Source organism: Terrapene carolina, unplaced genomic scaffold (assembly GCF_002925995.2).
Source record: "Terrapene carolina triunguis isolate 2854851 unplaced genomic scaffold, T_m_triunguis-2.0 Scaffold236, whole genome shotgun sequence".
Taxonomy (NCBI): domain Eukaryota; kingdom Metazoa; phylum Chordata; order Testudines; family Emydidae; genus Terrapene; species Terrapene triunguis.
In genome coordinates this window covers 9,861,712-9,881,220 of record NW_020664587.1, presented here as the reverse complement: position 1 = coordinate 9,881,220, position 19,509 = coordinate 9,861,712, and the positions used below count along the sequence as shown (strand labels likewise).

Here is a 19,509-nt window from a genome sequence, read left to right as displayed (position 1 = left end):
ACCCCAACCCTTCCTGAGCCCCTATCCGCTCCTCACCCCCAGCCCCCCTCGCTCCCAGCCCTTCCTGAGCCCCCCTGCTCCTCACCCCCATCCGCTCCTCACCCCCAGCCTCCCAACCCGCCTCTCCGGGGCTCCGAACGGCAGCGAGCTCCCCCACAAACACCCCTCACAGGGCCCCCGACTGCTCCTCGCCCCCCACCGGCTCTCACCCGGCCGCGACAGGCCGCCCCCGCCCCAAGGGCCCGCGAGCCAGCCAGCGCGCGCCCGGCCCCAGCGACCAACGAACTCTCCCGCCGAGCAGCTCCCCCTTCCCGCCTCCTCCCCACAACCGGCACGGGGGGCGGGGGCTGGCCGGGAGAGGGGCCAATCACAGCGGCCGGCTGCCGATACACCCCGCCCCTGCCCCGCGCGGCCGCAGCTGGGGGCGGAGTTAGACTCGGCTCTCCGCGCGCGCCCGGCGCCCCGGTCCCTAATTGGGCGCTGCGGAGCGAGGTGTCCCAGGGACCCGCCCCGTTGTGGCTGCGTCCAAGGGACTCTCCCCCCCCCCGGAGTGGCAGAGCTATGCGTAGTCAATAATCATGCGGGGGGGGGGGCGAGGTGTATCTCAGGCCGCATGTGTATGTACAGCGCCCAGCACAAAGGGGTCCTGTGCACGCCCAGACTATGAGCAGTGAATAATTACAGGGTGGGGCCGTGGGGCGGCCCTCTGGGCAGCTGTAGCCAGTGGTACCAGGTCCTGCCCTGGGAGTAGTCGGAAGGAGAAGGGGTGGCAGATAGCTCTTTAAGGGGAGGGATAGCTCAGTGGTTTGAGCATTGGCCTACTAAACCCAGGATTGTGAGCTCAATCCTTGAGGGGGCCACTTAGGGATCTGGGGCAAAATCAGTACTTAGTCCTGCTAGTGAAGGCAGGGGGCTGGACTCGATGACCTTTCAAGGTCCCTTCTAGCTCTAGGAGATAGGACATCTCCATTAACTTAGGCAGCAGCTGCGATAAGCTCCCGGAGGGCTCAGCCAGGACCGCTATGGGGGAGAAGGTAGATGGGGAGGCAGGACGGAGCAAGGCGTAGCCTGGGAGCACCGAGGCTCTAGCATGGTAGTGCCCAGGCCTCCTAAGCATGGCCTGACCCCCTCACATACCGTGCTGGGTGCTGTACAAAGCCACCCATTCTGCCTGAGTTCCATCCTGCTCCCCCATCATCATAGAATTATTTACTATGCATTGTGTGGGGGTGCTCAGGCCCCCCTATGCATGGCCCAGCCTTCCCCTTGTGCTATACAGATGCACGTGTACCTCCTGAGCTCCACCCCTCCCCATCCTATCATCATTTACTACTCATAGCATGGTCCTGCACAGGACCTAAGCATGGCCCAGCCCTGCCTTGTGCTACTTGCTGTACAAATGCACTCCTCCTGAGATCTCCCCCCCGGTGTAATTATTTACTATTAATACTGTGGTAGCCCACAGGACCCCCCCCCCCCCAAAGCTTGGCCCAGGACCCCATCGTACTAGGAGCTGTACAAATAATGGCAGGATTGACTAGAGTTTAGCTGCGCCCACATAGCTGGAGTGTGGCACAGACATCATCATGCCATTGTGGGGGCGGAGGTCTAGACCCACACACTAGGTTTGCATCTGCTTTTACTCACTCCATTTAACAAAGTTTACGTTCCCCCCCAGGGCAGAGGGTGATGAAGCCCCCACATCTTACTTGTTAAAGCTTTCAGTAAGGCAGATGGTCATGCACATGCTCTCTGCCTCAGGGTGAATTTCTCTTCCACACGATGGGCTAGCTATGGGACAAATGGCTCTTATTTATTGTTATAAACGGGCAACAGACAAAGCCAAGCCCATCGCTGCATAAAGATGGGAGGGAGGGATTTCTCAATTGCTTTGCAGATTGGGTAAGGGGAGAACGTTTGTAAACTAGGAGTTACAAACTAGCACCCTATTCCTGAAGCCTGTTCCATCCGGGTGGATCTGTGCTCCTGTCTAACCCAATTATCCTCTACTGCGGGTCCATCATCATAGCACCAGTAAGAGGATCAGGGCAGAAATTTTTTCTTAAAGCTACTTGATTTTTAAAAAGTTTGTCAGAAACATTGCACCTAAAAACGCAAATAAAGTGAAGTGTAAAGGGGAAGTTTTGTCATATGTTTACGATTAATGACCTTGAGGTTTTTGTACTCAGCCTATTGCAGCAAGATACCAGATCCTCTAAACAAACACACAGTATTAACCTGATTAGATCTAATGTAAACCCACTCAGCTGTTGTTTCCGCCACTGGATGGAACATAAGTGCTGTTTGTTATATGATGCAGCAAATTGGAATCTAACATGGTAGATTAAGAGGGCGAGACAAGGTGGGTGAGGCAATATCTTGTTGGACCAACTTCTGTTGGTGAAAGAGACAAGCTTTGGAGCTCCACAGAGCTCCTCTTCAGGTCTGGGAAAGGTAATCAGAGTGTCTCCCAGCATCTTTCCCATATGTGAACAAGAACTCTGCAGACCTTAAAAGCGTATCTCTTTCACCAACAGAATTTGGTCCAACAAAAGATACTACCTCACGCACCTTGCGTCTCTCATATTCTGGGACCACCAACATGGCTACAACCACACTATAAACATGATAGATCAAGACAATTGCAAAAGAAACAAAGCTGAATTGCACAATCTTTTTATTTTGTGCGCACCACATATAACACAGGATCGCCCAGACACTGCCTGAGGGATATCCACATAAATGCTATGTGCCTTTACTGGGGCTTTGATTCCAGCCTGTCCTGATCCCCTTATCAGTTATGCTGCTCTGGAGCTGACACAGCAAAGTAGGGGATATTTGACTATAGAGTCTGGTCATTTGAACTGATACCTTTGCCAAACGTTATGGCTTGCCAGTTTTCACACCTCCTGATCATGCCGGATATTACATGTTTGTAATATGGTCACTGCTGCAGACACTATGGAAGCTGTAATGTCATTCTGCTGAGCTTGTGATAACAGAAAAGACCGTTCATGTAGCTGCAGTGATTAAGAACATGGCAGAGCTTCCCAACTTGTTCAGGTAACAAGACCAGTTTGCCAGACTACTCCCACCATCGTACTAGCTGGTGACCTCTCCCCACCCTCTTGGGCCTGCAGCCAGCAACCTCTATTGCCGTCCCTCCCTTAATAGGCCACCCAGTCCCCACCGCGCTCTAGAGCTGGTGTGAGACCTGCGACTGACCCCTGGCAAACAATGAAGTGGAAGGTGGGCGGTGATAAGGCACTGGGACCAGGCACAGAGGCTGAGCCCAACATTCATCCTGACGACAGTGAAGCAGTTGGCCACAAAGCAAAGGGAGGCTGATTAGCCAATGGTAAAGTTTGAAGTACTAGTATTACTGGCAGTGGGAACCACCAAGCTATGCCCATGGGAGGAGAGGGACACAGGCATCGTTATAAAGCAACACCTGCCCTAAGCCTGTGGAGGCATTTACCCCACTAAAGCCCAAGTCATCAACCACATTCTGCATCAACATGACGCATGCCATATTTACAATGGCCACAGGGCCCTAATAAAGGGCACAGCTGCTCAGGCAGCCTCCCTAGCAATCTTGAAGCATAACCCCTTAGTTACCAACCTCCATTATCCCAAAACCTGAGCTAAGGGCTGGATCTTGCTCTGCACCTGGGAGGGTAAACTCAGGTGCAGATGAACTGATCGGGGGGGGGGGGGGCTCCAAAGTCAAGGACTCTTCACTGAAAATGCTTTAAGCCTAGCAACTCCCCTCCATCCTGGGTCCAGCCCAAGCGGCTGTTAATGAAGCACCATGGCTGAGCTCAGCGACAGGCTGAACTTGACCCAGTCAATGGGAGTTGCGGGTGTGCAGAATGGCACTGGATCAGGCCATTAGGTACCACACAGGGCTTTACGGATGGACACCTAAGACAGCAGAGGCAAGTGGTGCTAGCAAGGCAAGTCATCCTCAGGAGTGTAACTCGTCACTGTTATTTTTACTCTTGCCTCCTTTGGGGAGTAAAAAACCCCCAAGTTAACATGCAGTTCCTTGGGCCAAGGATGGAATGCGTGCGTAAGAGCAACAGGAAGGAATGGCCTGTGGTATAAACAATGACGCACTGGTAACATCTGCTTTGAGAAGTACCAGCCGGAGCAAGGGGGCTGAATCCACAGAGCTCTTTGGCAGCAGAAGAGCCTGATCACACACAGAGGCTGCAGATGGGTCAGGACAGGAGAGGCATCATATCCTCAAAGGACAAGGAGCAGCTTAGTATCCATGGAAGTGTTTAAATGAACATCATGACCTGGGAACGTCCCACACCAAACCTCAGATCCGAAGCCCCTCAACATTTAGGGGATGTTTGAAACCTTCACTCGCATCTGGGCTTGAATTTTACACGTTCTCCCGCCTTTATACCTAGCCCGAATATGCCCAAACTAGGGGGCTGTTTAAAATCTGGCTCCTAATTTTCATGGGCCTATTTCCAGTTGCAACAGGGCTGAAGATAAACTGCACAAGCTTTGCTGTGCTGCATTCAGTCCTGCTCCTCCTGGGACGGCTTGGCCCTTCAACACAATGCAACCAATCCCATGTGCTGCCCCGTCTGGGGAAGCAGCAAAACTGCTGCAAGTGAGAAGATATAGTCCCCATCAGAGCAGGCACCGGCCTGCCTGTGGTGCTGCAGCAGGTCTTACGGTGGAAGCTAGGAGCACTGGAGACATTGTTCACACTTGTCAGATCTTGTTCTTCTTGTTGCTCTAACAGCGCCTCTGTGGCTGACCAATTAACTCCTACAAGGAGGAGTTCAGCAACACAAACTCTGCTGCCCGCAAGATGTGCAACTAAACGAAGATCCATCTCAGCCCTGCTCCTGTCAATAGAGGTTTGGCCAGAGGTGTGGCAGCAGGATCAGATCCCCAGGGCTTCTTTCAAAGCCCACCAAGCTATTGTCTACCTCTAGGCATTCCCTTCCCTGAGTCTTTCCAAGGTGAAAAGTAGCCCAAGTGTTTGCAAATTAGTGAAATAATTTTCAAGGAAGCAAAGCTTTTAAATATGTCAAGGAGTGATCTCTGGTGAAGCACAAATCTTTCCTGACCATTGGTGATAGGCCCTACCCTTCACCCCGAACCAGGCAGCCCCAGTCTGGGAACATCAACACAGCTTGGGCTGATAATCCACATTGACTGATCCAGTCTATTCATATGACATATTAAAAATATTTTAATAGTTTAAACAAACTAGAGATTGGTCCAAACCAAAGCGCATCCAGACTTTGAGACTGGTCCCTATTCCTGTCACAAGTTGACTCAAAATCCTAGATCCAAACATTGGAGAAGTTCAGATCCGGATCCTTCCCCATGTTTGGGAGACACATGGGTGTTAGTTTGTTGCCATTCTAAAATCTTAGGGGCCGCGAAATCCTGGATCCCCCAATAAAGTAAAGATAAACTAAAATTCAAACTACATCCTAAGGCTTTTTGTGTATCAATAGAGGAATAAAATATTTACATTGAAAACATCATCTACCAAGAGGACAAGCTTTAAGGAGAACTGAAGTCAACTGGCTCGTTCAAACTCCATATTGTTCATGCTGGTGTGAAACTCCCTCACTTCAGGATTTTAGGAACATAGAGGAACGCTTCAACTGGGTTGTGGGGGACACAGAGCTGGTGAAGTCACTCCTCTCCCACTTGAAAGGAGAGGGAGAGGAGAGAGGCACTGACGCCTGTTAATTATATGATTCTCTAATATTTTTTAACATGTACACAGTGTCTTTCATCTTCAAAGCACTTTACACACATTAAACCGCTGTAAGAGTTTGGCATCTGAGCCAGAAAAGTCCATTGGGAGCTGCAAGGGCTCAGCACCTCCCAGGATCGGCTCCTGGCTCCTTGCTTAGGTAAAAATGGCAGAACAGAAATGCACTGATCAAATAACTTTAAATATGTGAGTTGTGCATCTTAAAGTCAGTTGGTCCGGTAAGCACAGCTATGCTTTTTTACAAAGCTGTCTCATTAGCCATTAGAGCTCTCCAATGAAATTTGTGTAGCTTTAAGAACTATGCATATGGCCAATGCATTTATTTAAAATACTGTCTACTTGCCAGGACTTGAATTAGGCCCTGAGAGGTCTGTGATTCCTCCTGCAGCCCTAACTATGCAAACCAGATCAGGCAGCTGGATTCTTTACATTGCAGTAGACTCCAGCCCCTGGAAATGACAGCATTCTGAAACCATTTTTCAATGACAGCTCTTAAAAATGGTTTCAGGTGAACCTGCTTTGCTGGCTGCTGCTGCCCAGCTTAGACAGGGCAGAACATTTATTTTTTACCATGGTTATTGAAAACCATCTTCAGGAGCAGCCAAAGTAACCAGGTTCCTGAAACCCTTTCAGACTGGACAGAGTGAGAAAGCAATTTCAGGACTTGGTCAATTTCATCACTGTGGACAAGGCCTTAGTCTAGATCAGTGAGGGCACCAGAGGAAAGAGAAACCGGGGGGGAGGGGGTGGAATGAGATCAGGTCCTGGCAGGAACTGGAACCAATTTTAGAACCAAAATTAAGTCTAGATTCAAATCAGTTGTTTTAAACTTTTGTGTTCACCCCACCTCCCCAACTGTCCTTCCCACCTCCCAGGCCAGAATCTTGGATCATCTTTGCCTTGGCTTTCTTTCTCCTCCATAGCCAAATTCTTGCTAAATCTCAATCACTGCTTCGTCACTAACATCGGCCCTTTTTCATTATCCCAGCTGCTGCAGCCCACACCCCCAGCTGAATCCCCCTGCCTTTGAACACAATCATCTTCTCCTCACTAGTTTGTCCCCAAAGCTGCTGCTAAAGTCATCTTCCTGCCCTCCACCACACTCCAGCTGCTTCAGCCCAGCCGCCCCCCCCAATCTTGAATCTTTCCCATCTCTTGCCACATCGAATCTAGGCTCCTTGTACTCACCAATCTCGCCCCCCACCTATCTCTCACTGCTCGCATGTCCCCTTCCTTCTGCTCCTTTTCCCACCCGCAGATTCACCTCTGCATTCATGCGCCCCCGTGCCTGGGACACACTCTGGCTATGTTTACAGGAGTGTCTCTCTTTACCACTGTTGCCAACGCTGGTGTAGTGACAGTGGTGGCAGCTGTAGTATAGACTGGCTGCCAGTGTTTTTATCACCCAGATCAGGTCTGCAAAACAGTGGTTAAAACACCGGTATTTCGTTTACAGTAGCACTCACATTACTGCTACCTGCAATGGAACTGCACCAGTGGTAGCAACAGAAGGAATTTTTAGGGGTACAGGGCCAGTATAGACAAAGCTTCCCTCTTCTCAGTGGCCTACTGGCCTCTTTCCTCCTTCAGATCCCACTTAGAAACCCATTTCTTCCAGCTATCCTTCCTCCCTTCTCCTCTTCATCATTACTGATAACCTCCTCCTCTCTCCTGACAGGGCCTTGTCTTCAGTGTATCTTGTCTTATTTAGATGATAAGGGCAGGCCACATGTCTTTCTCTGTGTGTAAAGTGCCATGTAAAGTTACTGTGCTAAATAAAGTGACCTGAACAGAAAAAAAATGTTTGTCTTGTCCCCTTGTTTGCTTCTCTGCAAAATGTAAAGACAAGCTGGACTTGTTTTTTCTGTCTTAACTTCTGCCTGAGAAATATCAGGAATGTCAGAGCTGGCCACTCCTGGTTGTGTTAGAAGACTCACTTAGGATCTCAGCTGTGCAAGTCAGCTTTCTCAGCCCGTAGATGCCAGGGCAGCAGGATGCATATTTAGCAAAGAGAGCGTTGCTCTCAGCTCTTCATTGAGGCCTTTTAAAGACAGGACCTGAATTTCTAAGGCAGAAAGTAAGTAGAAAAAGAAAATGTTTTAACACTTATACACACATACACCTTTCCAGGTCTTCTTTATACATCATAAAAAACCCCAAAGAGCACAAACTCCCAGCATTTTCCCTTTGCAGATCACTTCACAATAGCACATTTCCAAGCATTCCATCACTCTTTAAACTACAGTCCACAGCCAGATTGTTATGGTGGCATCCCCTCAAACAGCCAGGATGGGAGAGATCAGGAGCTTCCCCTCCACAGCTTTCATTCTCCTTTGCAGTTCAGTTTGCACTTCACTTTGCTGGTCATGTAAGCGGCAGTGAGGAGGCAGCAGGCTATGGTGAAGAAGCACAGGGCAGAGAAATTGTGAGTCTGGTCACCGTGCAGACTGGTGTAGATCTCCCTCCTTGACTCATAGTCCAGAGCCACTGCCTGCACCTGGGCCAGGGTGCACAGCACCAGAAACACGTGGAAGATTTGATGCCCCTGCCCAAAGAAGTGACATTTCCCAGGAAACCATTTCTCTGGATAAGGGTATGAGAAGAAAAAAGCACCGATAAGGAAAAACAACACCTGGCATTTGTGGTATAAAAGGGCTGGATCCGCCTGCTCGGAGGGCTGAGCTGTATAGAGCCGGTGAATTACTGGGCTAATATCTAGAGCATACGCCAGGCCCATGGGCATTTCCTGACACAGCCTGCTCAGATGGCGAGGAAGTTGGTGGTATCTATATTTAGCATAACAGGAACCTGCACAGGATAACCACGCTAGCAAAACAGCTCCTGGCATGTAAAACCCCATGATCCTTGCATGCCAGTCTGGCTCAATGGTATAGTAGTAATGCACCAAGGCACTGCTGTACTGGTAAATGGCTACTCCCACATAGTCCATGAAAAAAAAGCTATAATGCCAGAACTCTGATTTGGCCTGGAGGAGGTGAGCCAGGGAGCTGAAGGTTAGGTAGGTGATAGAAGCAATGACAATGATGAACAGGGGATGGGCATGAGGATCGCTCACAAAATCCACCGTCTGGGCAAGCCGCTGGAACCTCAGCAGCAGGATCAGAGCAGCCACGAGGTGAGTCCAGACGTTGACAGCTTCGTTGTGCTGCTGGAAAAGCGTCAAGAAGTAATACTTCCAGGTCCGGTTGAGGGGTCTGTAGCCGGTGTGAATGTAGGGTTTCCAGAAGACCTTAGGCACATCTGAGGTGCCCACGGTGCAGGGAGGCGAGGGGAACGCCATTTCCAGCAGCCTGGGGACCTGCCAAAGCTGCTGCACATTAATGAAAAGGCGGGTAAGTTTTTCCGGGACAATGGTTGCCATGACAAGGAGACTCAATTGCTGCCAAGCAAGCAAACCTTCATGAAGAGAAGAAAGGAAAGTTTAGTTTGGTTTTAAAAGCAGCGTTATAGGGGATCAACATGTAGGGTTTGTTTTTTGTTGTTAAATCTTAGCAGATCTGCTTATCAGAGATAATGTTCTCCTGACATTTACAATAAATGAAGAATGAAAAGTAGCATGGAGGGTTTTTTTTGTTTGGGTTTAAATACTATTATTTGTATTACAGCAGGGCCTAGAGGCCACAAGCAAGTTTGACCCCCATTGGGCCAGGTGCTGTAGAAATATACAATGAATGACAGTCCATGTCCCTAAGAGCTTAGAAAGCAAAAACGGCAAGACATAACAGGAAGAGGAGATAAATGAGTGGGAGGGGGTGAGGAAGATTGGATAATACCTAAATATAGTAGGTGGTGCACAATTCTTAGCTAGTGATCACAAATCTTCACCTGCTTAGCCAGTAGCAGGTTGTGATGGCCCAAGCCCCAACATCCTGGACAAACTTGTAACTCAATTAGTTACGTTTCACCACCCAAACCCCCCCTACAAATGGGATTCAGCATCCCCCTTCACTCCCTGTCCTAAATGCTTGCATAGTGATGCTGTGAGTTGTTAAACAGCTGGTGTGTTCCACCTCAGAGGGGGCTGCATTTTAGAGTTGGTAAAGTGTTCTAAGTCTTAGCTGCTTTTTGCAGTTCTTAATTTTCCATATGGCCTTATAAAAACACTAGTTACAAAACACAAATAGTCTAAACACATCATTTAGATTCCCTAACACATTCTGTGGGCGCAAACTGTTATGTAGTTGAAGTCTACTCAGAAACTACTGTCTCTGAGGAGACAAAAACCAGACTTCTTGGCTCCTTTTACTGCATTCACACTGGCCTTGGAAGTGTATTAAGAAGACCCTGTTCTAGGCTAGAACATTTTTTTAAATTTTTTTGTCTACCCTAACTCTACTTGCTAAAGCCTTGTTTAAACACAAAGTTCAAACTCCATTCCAGGCCCAGTGCAACGGGGCGCGTTAGATTAACTCTTACATTTCAGACATGAAACCATTGGAACAGCTCAGGGTACAGCTACACTGTGGTAAGAAACCCACAGCACCGCGTCTCATAGCCCAGTAGGGTTGCCAACTTTGGTTGGATGAATTCCTGGAGTTTTCATCACATGACATGATCTTTAATTAAAGATTAATCTTTAATTCCTGGTGACTCCAAGACAATCCTGGAGGGTTGGCAACCCTAAGCCCAGGTCAGCTGACTAGGGCTGGTGGGGCTCAGGCTGTGGGGCTAATAATTGCAGTATAGACATTTGGGCTCAGGCTGGACCCCGGGCTCTAAGACCCTCCTCACTCTTGGGGGTCTCAGAGCCTAGGCTCCAGCCTGAGCCTGAACATCTACACTGCGATTTTATAGCCCTGCAGCCTGAGCCCTGGGAGCCTGAGTCATCTGACCTGGGCCAGCTGTGGCCATGATGACACAGGTCTTTTGTCACAGGGTAAATGTACCCTTAAATAAGGTTGGGGTATTATTTATTATTAATTATTATTATTATTATTATTAACCTGCTATCATTACCTCTGCATCAACATAGATACATGGCCCCCCCATGCTGATATCTGAAGATGAACCACACGCATTCAGACGAAAAGATTGCTTACTGCTCAGCTTCTACACTGCATCCCTTTCCCCCACTGTCTGTCTAGAAGATTATTTAGATTGTAAAATCCTTGAGGCAGGGACTGTTATTCTAGGTTTGTTCAGCAATTAGCACAATGAGATCCAACTCTGTCCAAAAATGACAGAACAAGGAGTCATGGTCTCTAGTTGCAGTGGGGGAGGTTTAGGTTGGATATTAGGAAAAACTTTTTCACTAGGAGGGTGGTGAAGCACTGGAATGGGTTACCTAGGGAGGTGGTGGAATCTCTTTCCTTAGAGGTTTTTAAGGTCAGGCTTGACAAAGCCCTGGCTGGGATGATTTAGTTGGGGACTGGTCCTGCTTTGAGCAGGGGGTTGGACTAGATGACCTCCTGAGGTCCCTTCCAACTCTGATAGTCTATGATTCTATGATTCTTGGTTGGGCCCACTAGACCCCACTGTGATATTGAAAAAATAAGCTTGGGGACAAAATAATATTTCCTAGTCTGTGCAGGTCTGATTAGTGCTGAAATCACATTATATAAAAGAATTCCAGGGTTCGAGACAGAAAACTCTTGGGGAGGCAGCCTCCAAACTCCAAGCCCAAGAAACCCAAAACAGTGAAGGCTAAGAGGGCTGCGCCTAAGAAGAAGTGAAATGACATGAGATACTTGCCATGACCCCCCCCCACACACACTCCAAACTGCTCATGCCACCCTCCTCTCCTCCTGATGGGAATCACCAGAATGGGGAGGATGACAATGGAATGTGATCACCAGCTTCTTCCACCCTCCAACTAATCCTCAACAAAAAGAACTGAAACCGTCCTGATCCCTGCTCGGGAAGGCACGGGCAAGAAGGCAGCTGCACACATGCATCCTGACTCAAACATATTATGGTCACGTACATTAAGTGATAGAAAATCTTCCACGGTTTGGTAAAAACCTCAAGCCTCGTCTGCACTGAGAATATGTCCTGATTCCAGCCGTCAGTGTAGCTGCACACCAGTGCAAACCCCAGGTGGAGACAAGGAAAGCCACGATTTGCATGGGTGGTGCTTACCCAACTCCAAGCTATATTGGTGGATGGCTGGTTCATCAATTGCTGGAATCGGTGCAAATTCCCAGTGAAGCTAAGGCCCCACTTTGCTACATTTTAGGAGACACTGCTCCAGGATCTACAAGGCAATAGAAATATGTATTTGAAGCAGTGGTAGTGCTTGCTAGGCATAAGCAGTCTAAGTATTTGCTTAGGGTCCCCAGCAGCTCAAGGCTTCCCTGATTTAGTATTACACCCAAAGTACCATTCATCTTATTTAACGTGGACTTGTTAACACAAGTGTGTTAGTATGTGTTGTGTTGGTATATTTTTTTGGTTTGTGGAAATAATGCACTTAGTATTTTTTAGTGGGGGCGGTGAGAAGGGACCCAAAAATATTCCTGTAAGTTAGCATCACCTCTGATTCAGAGCCTTAACAGTAGCAAGGAAATATATCATTCATGCTATGACCTTTCATGTGGCCAAACAAAACAGAAGATAGGAAACAGGTAACAGCTTAAATCAGGCAGCCCCAAGACTGGTTTGAGCAGCACTAATCTTTCACTAGTGAACTTCTTACAACGTAGTGGGAGTGAAGAAATAATAAGGGCCCTGTATAGTACCTAGGAAAATACTCTTAATCAAGAACTCCTACGTACCTAACTAGATTGCAACAGTGCGGCACCAAATACCCAGGTCACCTCCAGGTGTGCAACGGTGCCATAAACTAACTCTCCCACGATGGATCCCTGACTCATATTCAGTAGCACTTACACCGGTAGTCCCATGGAGTGCTACTTAATGTAAAGCTTGCAGCATCTGGCCCTCAATGTTTACATGTGTATTTGCTTGTGTATACACATGTAAACATCCTGTCAAAAGCACAAATAAAAGTGGGTTTATTTTAAATGTCAGTCACTATGTGGTTTCTTTTAAACTGGGGCAGGATCAGCAAAACTCACTTCTGTTGCTGGCTTAAATTCAGTGTCCCCTGTAGGGATCAATTTCACCTCAATTGAATTTTTATCTTATTTCTCAAAGTTCTGAAAAACTTTTGTCAGACAGGCAGAAACTGATCCAAAACAGAGCTGTGATTTTTTTGTACTTGGTTGCTGGGACTGCGTCCGCAGGACCCAGCTATGTATAGGTGTCAGACTCCCCTAAAACTCAAGGGCCAAATTCTGCCAGTGTAAATCCAGAATAGCGCCACTGAAGTCAATGGGCGTTCAGCCACATAACTGAGAGCAAACTCTCCCCCCCATATACCAGGATCCCTTTATGTGCCATAAGGGGCCTCCAAAAGGCTCAGGGAACTGGGGTTTTTGAGAATTTCCTAATATTAGGATCTATAGGATTAGGGTCCGCCCAGGAGTATGCAGTACCAGGGCTCCCCAGCAGTCTCCAGGTACCCCTGAGAGATCTCTAGCTATTAGGGTTTCCACACAGGGTACCCCATTTTCTAGTGCCCTAAGGTTTTAAGTATTGGGGTCCCCTACAGATTCCTACGATGAAGGATGCCCCAGGGTGTCCCCTATGTCCCCAGGCTTAAAGGCTATGGGGATCTCGGAGGTTTGTAGTGTTAGAGAGATACCCCAAGCAAACAAGGTGCTGGGGTCTCAGAGGTGCCCAGCACAAGGCTACTCCTAGTTCTAAGGGGTCCCCAGTACCGTGCGCTCCTGGCACTGCCCCGAGATCCCAACCCCGACCATCCTTCCCTAAACAGCTCAGTCCCTCCCTTGCCCCGCTCGGGTACCTGCGAAGCTCGAATTCCCTCGGCCCGTGTCCGATGCTCCTGGCTCTGCCCCGCCCTAGTCCCAGTGGCACCAGGGAGAGAGAGGGGAGGAAGGGGCTACCCAGTCCGGCAGGGCCGCCCCTCTGCAGCGGCCGCCTCCCCACACAGACCCGCCTTATCTGCTTCCCTTCCCCACCCATCTGGCAGGGACGCCTGTGCCTCTGCAACCCAGGGACCAGGCAGCTGCAGCGAGGGAGCTGCGCCATCTGGAGGCCGTAGAGACCTGAAGCTGGGGCAGCCGGGCGGGTGAGATGCCCCGGGAGGGCGAAACGGGGCTGCAAAGAGAAGATGCCAGGAGCTGAGGGTGGCAAGAGAGGATTGCGGGGAAGAGCCGCCCCCTGCAGCTCTCCCTTTTCCTGCTCGGACACTAATTGCCCTAAGAAATTATTTTAAAACCAGCAGTTTTAATCCCAGCCTCAGGGTGACTCTGACAGGGACTCAATCTGCCTCGATCAGGCATGGGGGATTAGGGGCGTTTCTAGAAATCAGAGTGTTTAAATTTTGCAGGATGGGGAGGGGATTTAAGATACTTGAACCTTCCCTTTTGCCCATGGCTAGCAGCCCCGTCAGCCTGTATTTTCTCCATGAAAACGAAGTGACCATTGCATTATTACTGACACCTCTTTGTTTTCAAACAGGCAGCTTCCAAAGTCTAGTGAGGGGCACTTGCCTTCCACCTGAACACACACTTCTCCCACCCTCCCCAATGGCAACCCCAGTCTGGATCCTTCTCAAAACCTTGGCAATCTCCCACGTTTCCCAGCCCAGCTGAGCTATCACATTACAGCGATGGCTTTTCTGGAACCTAGTGTGTTGTGGCAAACTCTTTTCACTGGGTTTTTAAATATTGATTAATTAAAATGTATGACCATTGACTTTACATGGCGATCAACATCCAATCACACTGGTGTAGCTTCGGATCAAGATTTCAATAGGCCCACTCCCAGGGTCACCTGCCTTTCTGCCCGGGTTCCTCAATAAAATATAGCTCTATGGTATGAGCCTTAGTGTAGCACTTTCCTGCAAATTCCCTGCTGTTTTCATGACACAGCGCTATTTGCACCCCATCTATAAAATAGGGTCAGTGATACCACACAAGTGGGTTATGAGGTTTCACTCATTGTCAGTAAAGAAATTTCAGGTGACATAGGAGTTGACAAAGGTTTTGTCTACTGTTTTATCAAACAGGAGTCAGGGAGCAGTGAAATATCAGACTGCTGTATCTCTGATCTGAATTCATCCCCAAATGGCCTCTCAGCTCTCCCTATTTCAGACATTTCACCTCGATACCCAACCTGTTTCTGCCATGAAAAACACTTTAGTAGGACTATGAACATTTGTCAGTATCTGTGAGATCAGGGTGTTAGAAGTGCCCAGTGCATCTGGGTACCATTAAAAACCATTAATGAAATACAAGACCTTCAAAATAGACTCAGGTATGGAGGATGTGAAAAGTGACCCACCGAGAATCTTTAAAAATGTGGCTTGTGAATCTTTTTTTGCTTCTTTATGATGGATAAAGAGCGAGTTTTTGGTTTTTGGCTTTGGAAATATCAGAAATGTCAAGTCTGGTCTTCTCTGGTGTTGGCAAAACATTTATTGGATGCCTCAGAGGATGTGTATTTTACACTGAAACACCTTAACTTACCTTGAAGGGTTGGGAGTGTTTCTTTAACAACGACATCCTTTCTCCAAAATGTATATTAGTCGAACAGGTTAAATAGTTAAAGAGGTGTTACACTTGAAAAAAATGTTTTAAAAGTATGATTAAAAATTCCTTCCCTTCTCATTTGCTCAGCTTTCACTCTCTGGACTTATAATTTCACCAGATCTCCAATCATACTAGATCAGGGGTATCAAACACGCGGCCCGCGGGCCGCATCCCTGCGGCCCACCAAGCTCCCCCCGCCCCCCCCCCCCCCCCCGAGTTATTTTATGTGGCAGCTAAGCTCCCTGGTCCCCAATGTTTGGGGCCGGGTCTCTCCCCCGGCCCCGCCTGCCACCCCCACGCGTCTCCCCTGAGTGTCCCCTGGGCTCATTTGCTGCCCCTTCACCGGCTCTGCTCCGCTCTGCCGGCTTCTGGCATCACCTGCTACCGCAGGGTCCTAGTGCCCCCCTCCACTATGGCCAGGGCAGGCTGCCCTTCCCCTTCCCTTCTGCCCTAGTTCTGAGCCTCTTCAATGCCCCGAGCCTCTCCAATGCCCCAAACTCCTCATCCACAGCCCTCACCCCTGCACTCCCTCCTATCCCCAAACTCCATCCCAGAGCCTGCACCCCAGACCCCCTCCCCCATCCAAACTCCCTCCCAGAGCCTTAGGCAGGTGGGGATGGAGTTTGGGGGAGGGCAGGCTCTGGGCACCACCAAAATTTCTACAAACCTGCCATCCCTGAAAGAGGCAGAGCAGGGGTGAAGTGGTGGTGCAGCCCAGTGCAGTGGAGGGGCTTTAAGAGAAGTAAATCTAACTAAGTTCGTGTTTTGTCCTTTGAGTGAGGTGCATTACTGTTGGTGGCGCTTAGCACTTTCCAGGGGGGAGGAGCAGGGAGCTGGGCGCGCAGGGGAGGAGGTGGAGAAGAGACGGGGCAGGGGCGGGGCCTCATGGAAGGGGTGGAGTGGGGGCGGGGCTGGGGGCAGCAAGGGGGGGTGTCAGTGATGCGGCCCTTGGGCCAATGCACTAGTCCTCATGTGGCCCTCGTGGTCATTTGAGTTTGAGACCCCGTACTAGATCCACCCAGTGCAGACAGAAGCCGGATTTCTATTTCTATTAGGAAAAAACTCCTTCTAGGTCTTCTTTATACATCATAAAAAGGCAAAACAAGGTACAGCCCCCTTTTTTCCCCCTTCACAAGTCACCTTTAACATCATTTAAAATTCAGTCAAAAGCCAGCCTAGACAGGTAATTCTTACCTGCCAAATGCAGGCTCTAGGGCAGTAGCTCTCAAGCTTTCCAGACTATTGTACCCCTTCAGCAGTCTGATTTGTCTTACGTACCCGCAAGTTTCACCTCACTTTAAAACTACTTGCTTACAAAATCAGACATAAAAATACAAGTGTCACAGCACACTATTACTGAAAAATTGCTTATTTTCTAATTTTTACCATATAATCATAAAATAAATCAATTGGAATATAAATATTGTACTTACATTTCAGTGTATAGAGCAGTATAAACAAGTCATTGTATCAAATTTTAGTTTGTACTGACTTTGCTAGTGCTTTTTATAAAGTAGGCAAATATCTAGATGAGTTGATGTACCCCCTGAAAGACCTCTGTGTATCCCCAGGGGTACACATACCCCTGGTTGAGAACCACTGCTCTAGGGGAATGGCCAAAGAAAAGGTTCCTGCAATATCCTCAATTAAGAATACTCAGCCATCTGTCCTGGAGAGGTAGGAACAATAGCAAGTATGTCAAAGCCATTTATAAAGGAACATAGATCTTTCCAACTGGGGTTGCAGACCATTTTGGGCTCTCTAAATCGTAACTAGAGCCCCTGTGTAATCCATAATTCGGTGGCTATGGAATTCACCCCTTGATGCATAATTGTGCTCCAGAATCTGAGCTTGCATTTAAAAAAAAAAAAAAGATCTTTGTAGCACTCATTATTGCAAACATAACCCTGAAAACCTGAACAGAATAAAGGCTTATCTACACAGGGAAGTAGCTATTCTGTACTACCTCCCCATGTGGACGCTTATTCTGCAGTGAGTGCCTTTATATAGTTTAGCTTAAACCACTTTGGGAGTGTAATAAGCTGAATATGCAAAAAGTCACTCAGCATGGAATAAGAGTGTACACATTGGAAACTAGTGTGGAATAACTATCGTGTTTTAAATTCACACCCTAGCTTATTTTGCAATAGCTTCTCAGTGTAGACAAGCCCCTAGGACAGTGGTTCCCAAACTTTAACAACCTGTGAACCCCTTTCACTAAAATGTCAAGTCTCGTGAACCCCCTCCTAAAAATGAATATTTACAGGGATTTTCTCATTTACCTGAGTATAAATTATAAAAACAGTGATCTTGGAAATACAAAATTTGTTTTTATGACATGCTTATTACACAATAATTATTATTAAGTGTCCCTGGCCTCTGTTGCCAGAAGCTGGGAATGAGCGAAAGGGGATGGATCACTTGATGAATCCCTGGTCTGTTCATTCCCTCTGGGGCACCTAGCACTGGCCACTGTCGGAAGACAGGATACTGGGCTAGATGGACCCTTGGTCTGACCCAGTAGGGCCATTCTTATGTTCTTATTTATCATTACAGTATTTTTATTACATTATGAAAATGGCAACACTCTTCCAGGATCTCACTTTTGTAGCTTGTATCACTTTGAATAAGCCTGTTATAAGACAAGGCTCCTATGTTTCATCAAAGAGTATCAGATGTGAAACAGCATGAAGGTATTTAAGAAGCCAACTCAGAGTTCCTCCTACACAAGCATTCAGGTCTTGAGCAGTCCAGACAAACAATGCACGTTACAACAAAGCTTAAACTTGTTCCTCATAATAATTTTAAAAACAATACTAGCTGCCTATTTAATTTTAAAAACAGCAAAAAATACCCACCTCCCTTTCCATTTCTTATGAGGAGTCTTGAAGTTTAAATCTCCTCAGTGTGATAGATACGCTTGCTTTGATCCTCTTAGCTCTTAGAAGTCCAGGGGCTCTGGGCTGCTGGCCCCATGCTGCCCTGGGTCCCTAGGGACAGCTCTGTCCGCCATTAGAGAATTTTTTTCCGAGAACCCTCTGTAACATTTCATGAACCCCCAGGGGTTCTTGAACCCCTGCTTGGGAACCATTGCCCTAGGACCTATATCAATGCAGTGACATCTTCCAGAGTCTGCGGACAACCTGTATCAATACTTGAAAGAGGTGAACTGGCCTGTTCATCTGAAATGAGTTAACTCTAAAACCTAAAGATGACATTTTAAATCCCAACATGGATAACTATTTCACAGATTGCTGTAGCAAAAACATCCAGCTAATGCAGTGGTTCTCAAACTTTTGTACTGGTGACCCTTTCACATACCAAGCCTCTGAGTACGACCCCCCCTTATAAATGAAAAATACTTTTTAATATATTTAGCACCATTATAAATGCTGGTGGCATAGCGGGGTTTAGGGTGGAGGCTGACAGCTTGCGACCCCTCATGTAATAACCTCACGACCCCGTTTGAGAACCCCTAAGCTAATGTATTTATTCTACAATCCCAAATTGCCATCCATACCAGTGAAGGGGTCAACCACAAATGTCCCCTACTCAGATGCCAATGTCCCCTACTCAGATGTATAGCTTCCCCTGACAATCTCTATGATGTAATTGGACATTATCAATGCAAAAATCTGTGGTATATTGAAAACTGAAAATATGAGGGCAGCATAAAATAAACAACATGAGAGCTTATAATACTGGCTATATTCATTTTCATAGTTAATCCAATAAAAAACATATCACAGCCTTTTCCTACTTCTCAAGCCACAATTCTTCTAATATAGACCCAAGAATTATGATATAGCTTTGTAGTTTCATAGATGTTAAGGCCAGAAGAGAGCATTAAATCATCTAGCATGACCTCCTGTATACTACAGGCAATTAATTTTCAGTTATACCTGTAATAAGCCCAGTAACTTGTTTGGTTAAAGCATGTCTTGCAGACAGGCATCATCTTGAGCTGAAGACATCAAGAAATGGAGAATCCACCTTTCCTTGGTAATTGGTTCCAATGGTCAGTCACCATCACTGTGAAAAAGTGTGCCTTATTTCCAACTTGAATTTGTCTGTCTTAACAAAGCCTGGTGCTCTTTACAGGCTGGCTGGCTAGCCTTTCACTTTTTCCAGATGTCTTCTCCCTTTATTTCTCTCCCCTCATCTTATCTG

General features: G+C 47.6%; 2 protein-coding genes across 2 annotated transcripts in view; both read right to left on the bottom strand.

The window, feature by feature from the left end:
- Window positions 1–244, bottom strand: part of AUNIP (aurora kinase A and ninein interacting protein) — a 9,898-nt gene extending 9,654 nt beyond the window's left edge. The window contains exon 1 of the mRNA XM_026657080.2: window positions 210–244. The gene's annotated coding sequence lies outside the window, so the exon portion shown is untranslated. The remainder of the gene's footprint in view (window positions 1–209) is intronic.
- A 6,386-nt stretch (window positions 245–6,630) lies between these two features.
- On the bottom strand, window positions 6,631–13,660 carry PAQR7 (progestin and adipoQ receptor family member 7). The gene is made up of 2 exons (XM_024203693.2): window positions 13,590–13,660; window positions 6,631–9,178 (listed from the first exon to the last, which is right to left on the bottom strand). Exon 2 carries the CDS (start codon window positions 9,141–9,143, stop codon window positions 8,085–8,087), a length of 1,059 nt encoding a protein of 352 aa, XP_024059461.1. The 5' UTR covers window positions 9,144–9,178; window positions 13,590–13,660; the 3' UTR covers window positions 6,631–8,084.
- Between the last annotated feature and the right edge of the window lie 5,849 nt (window positions 13,661–19,509).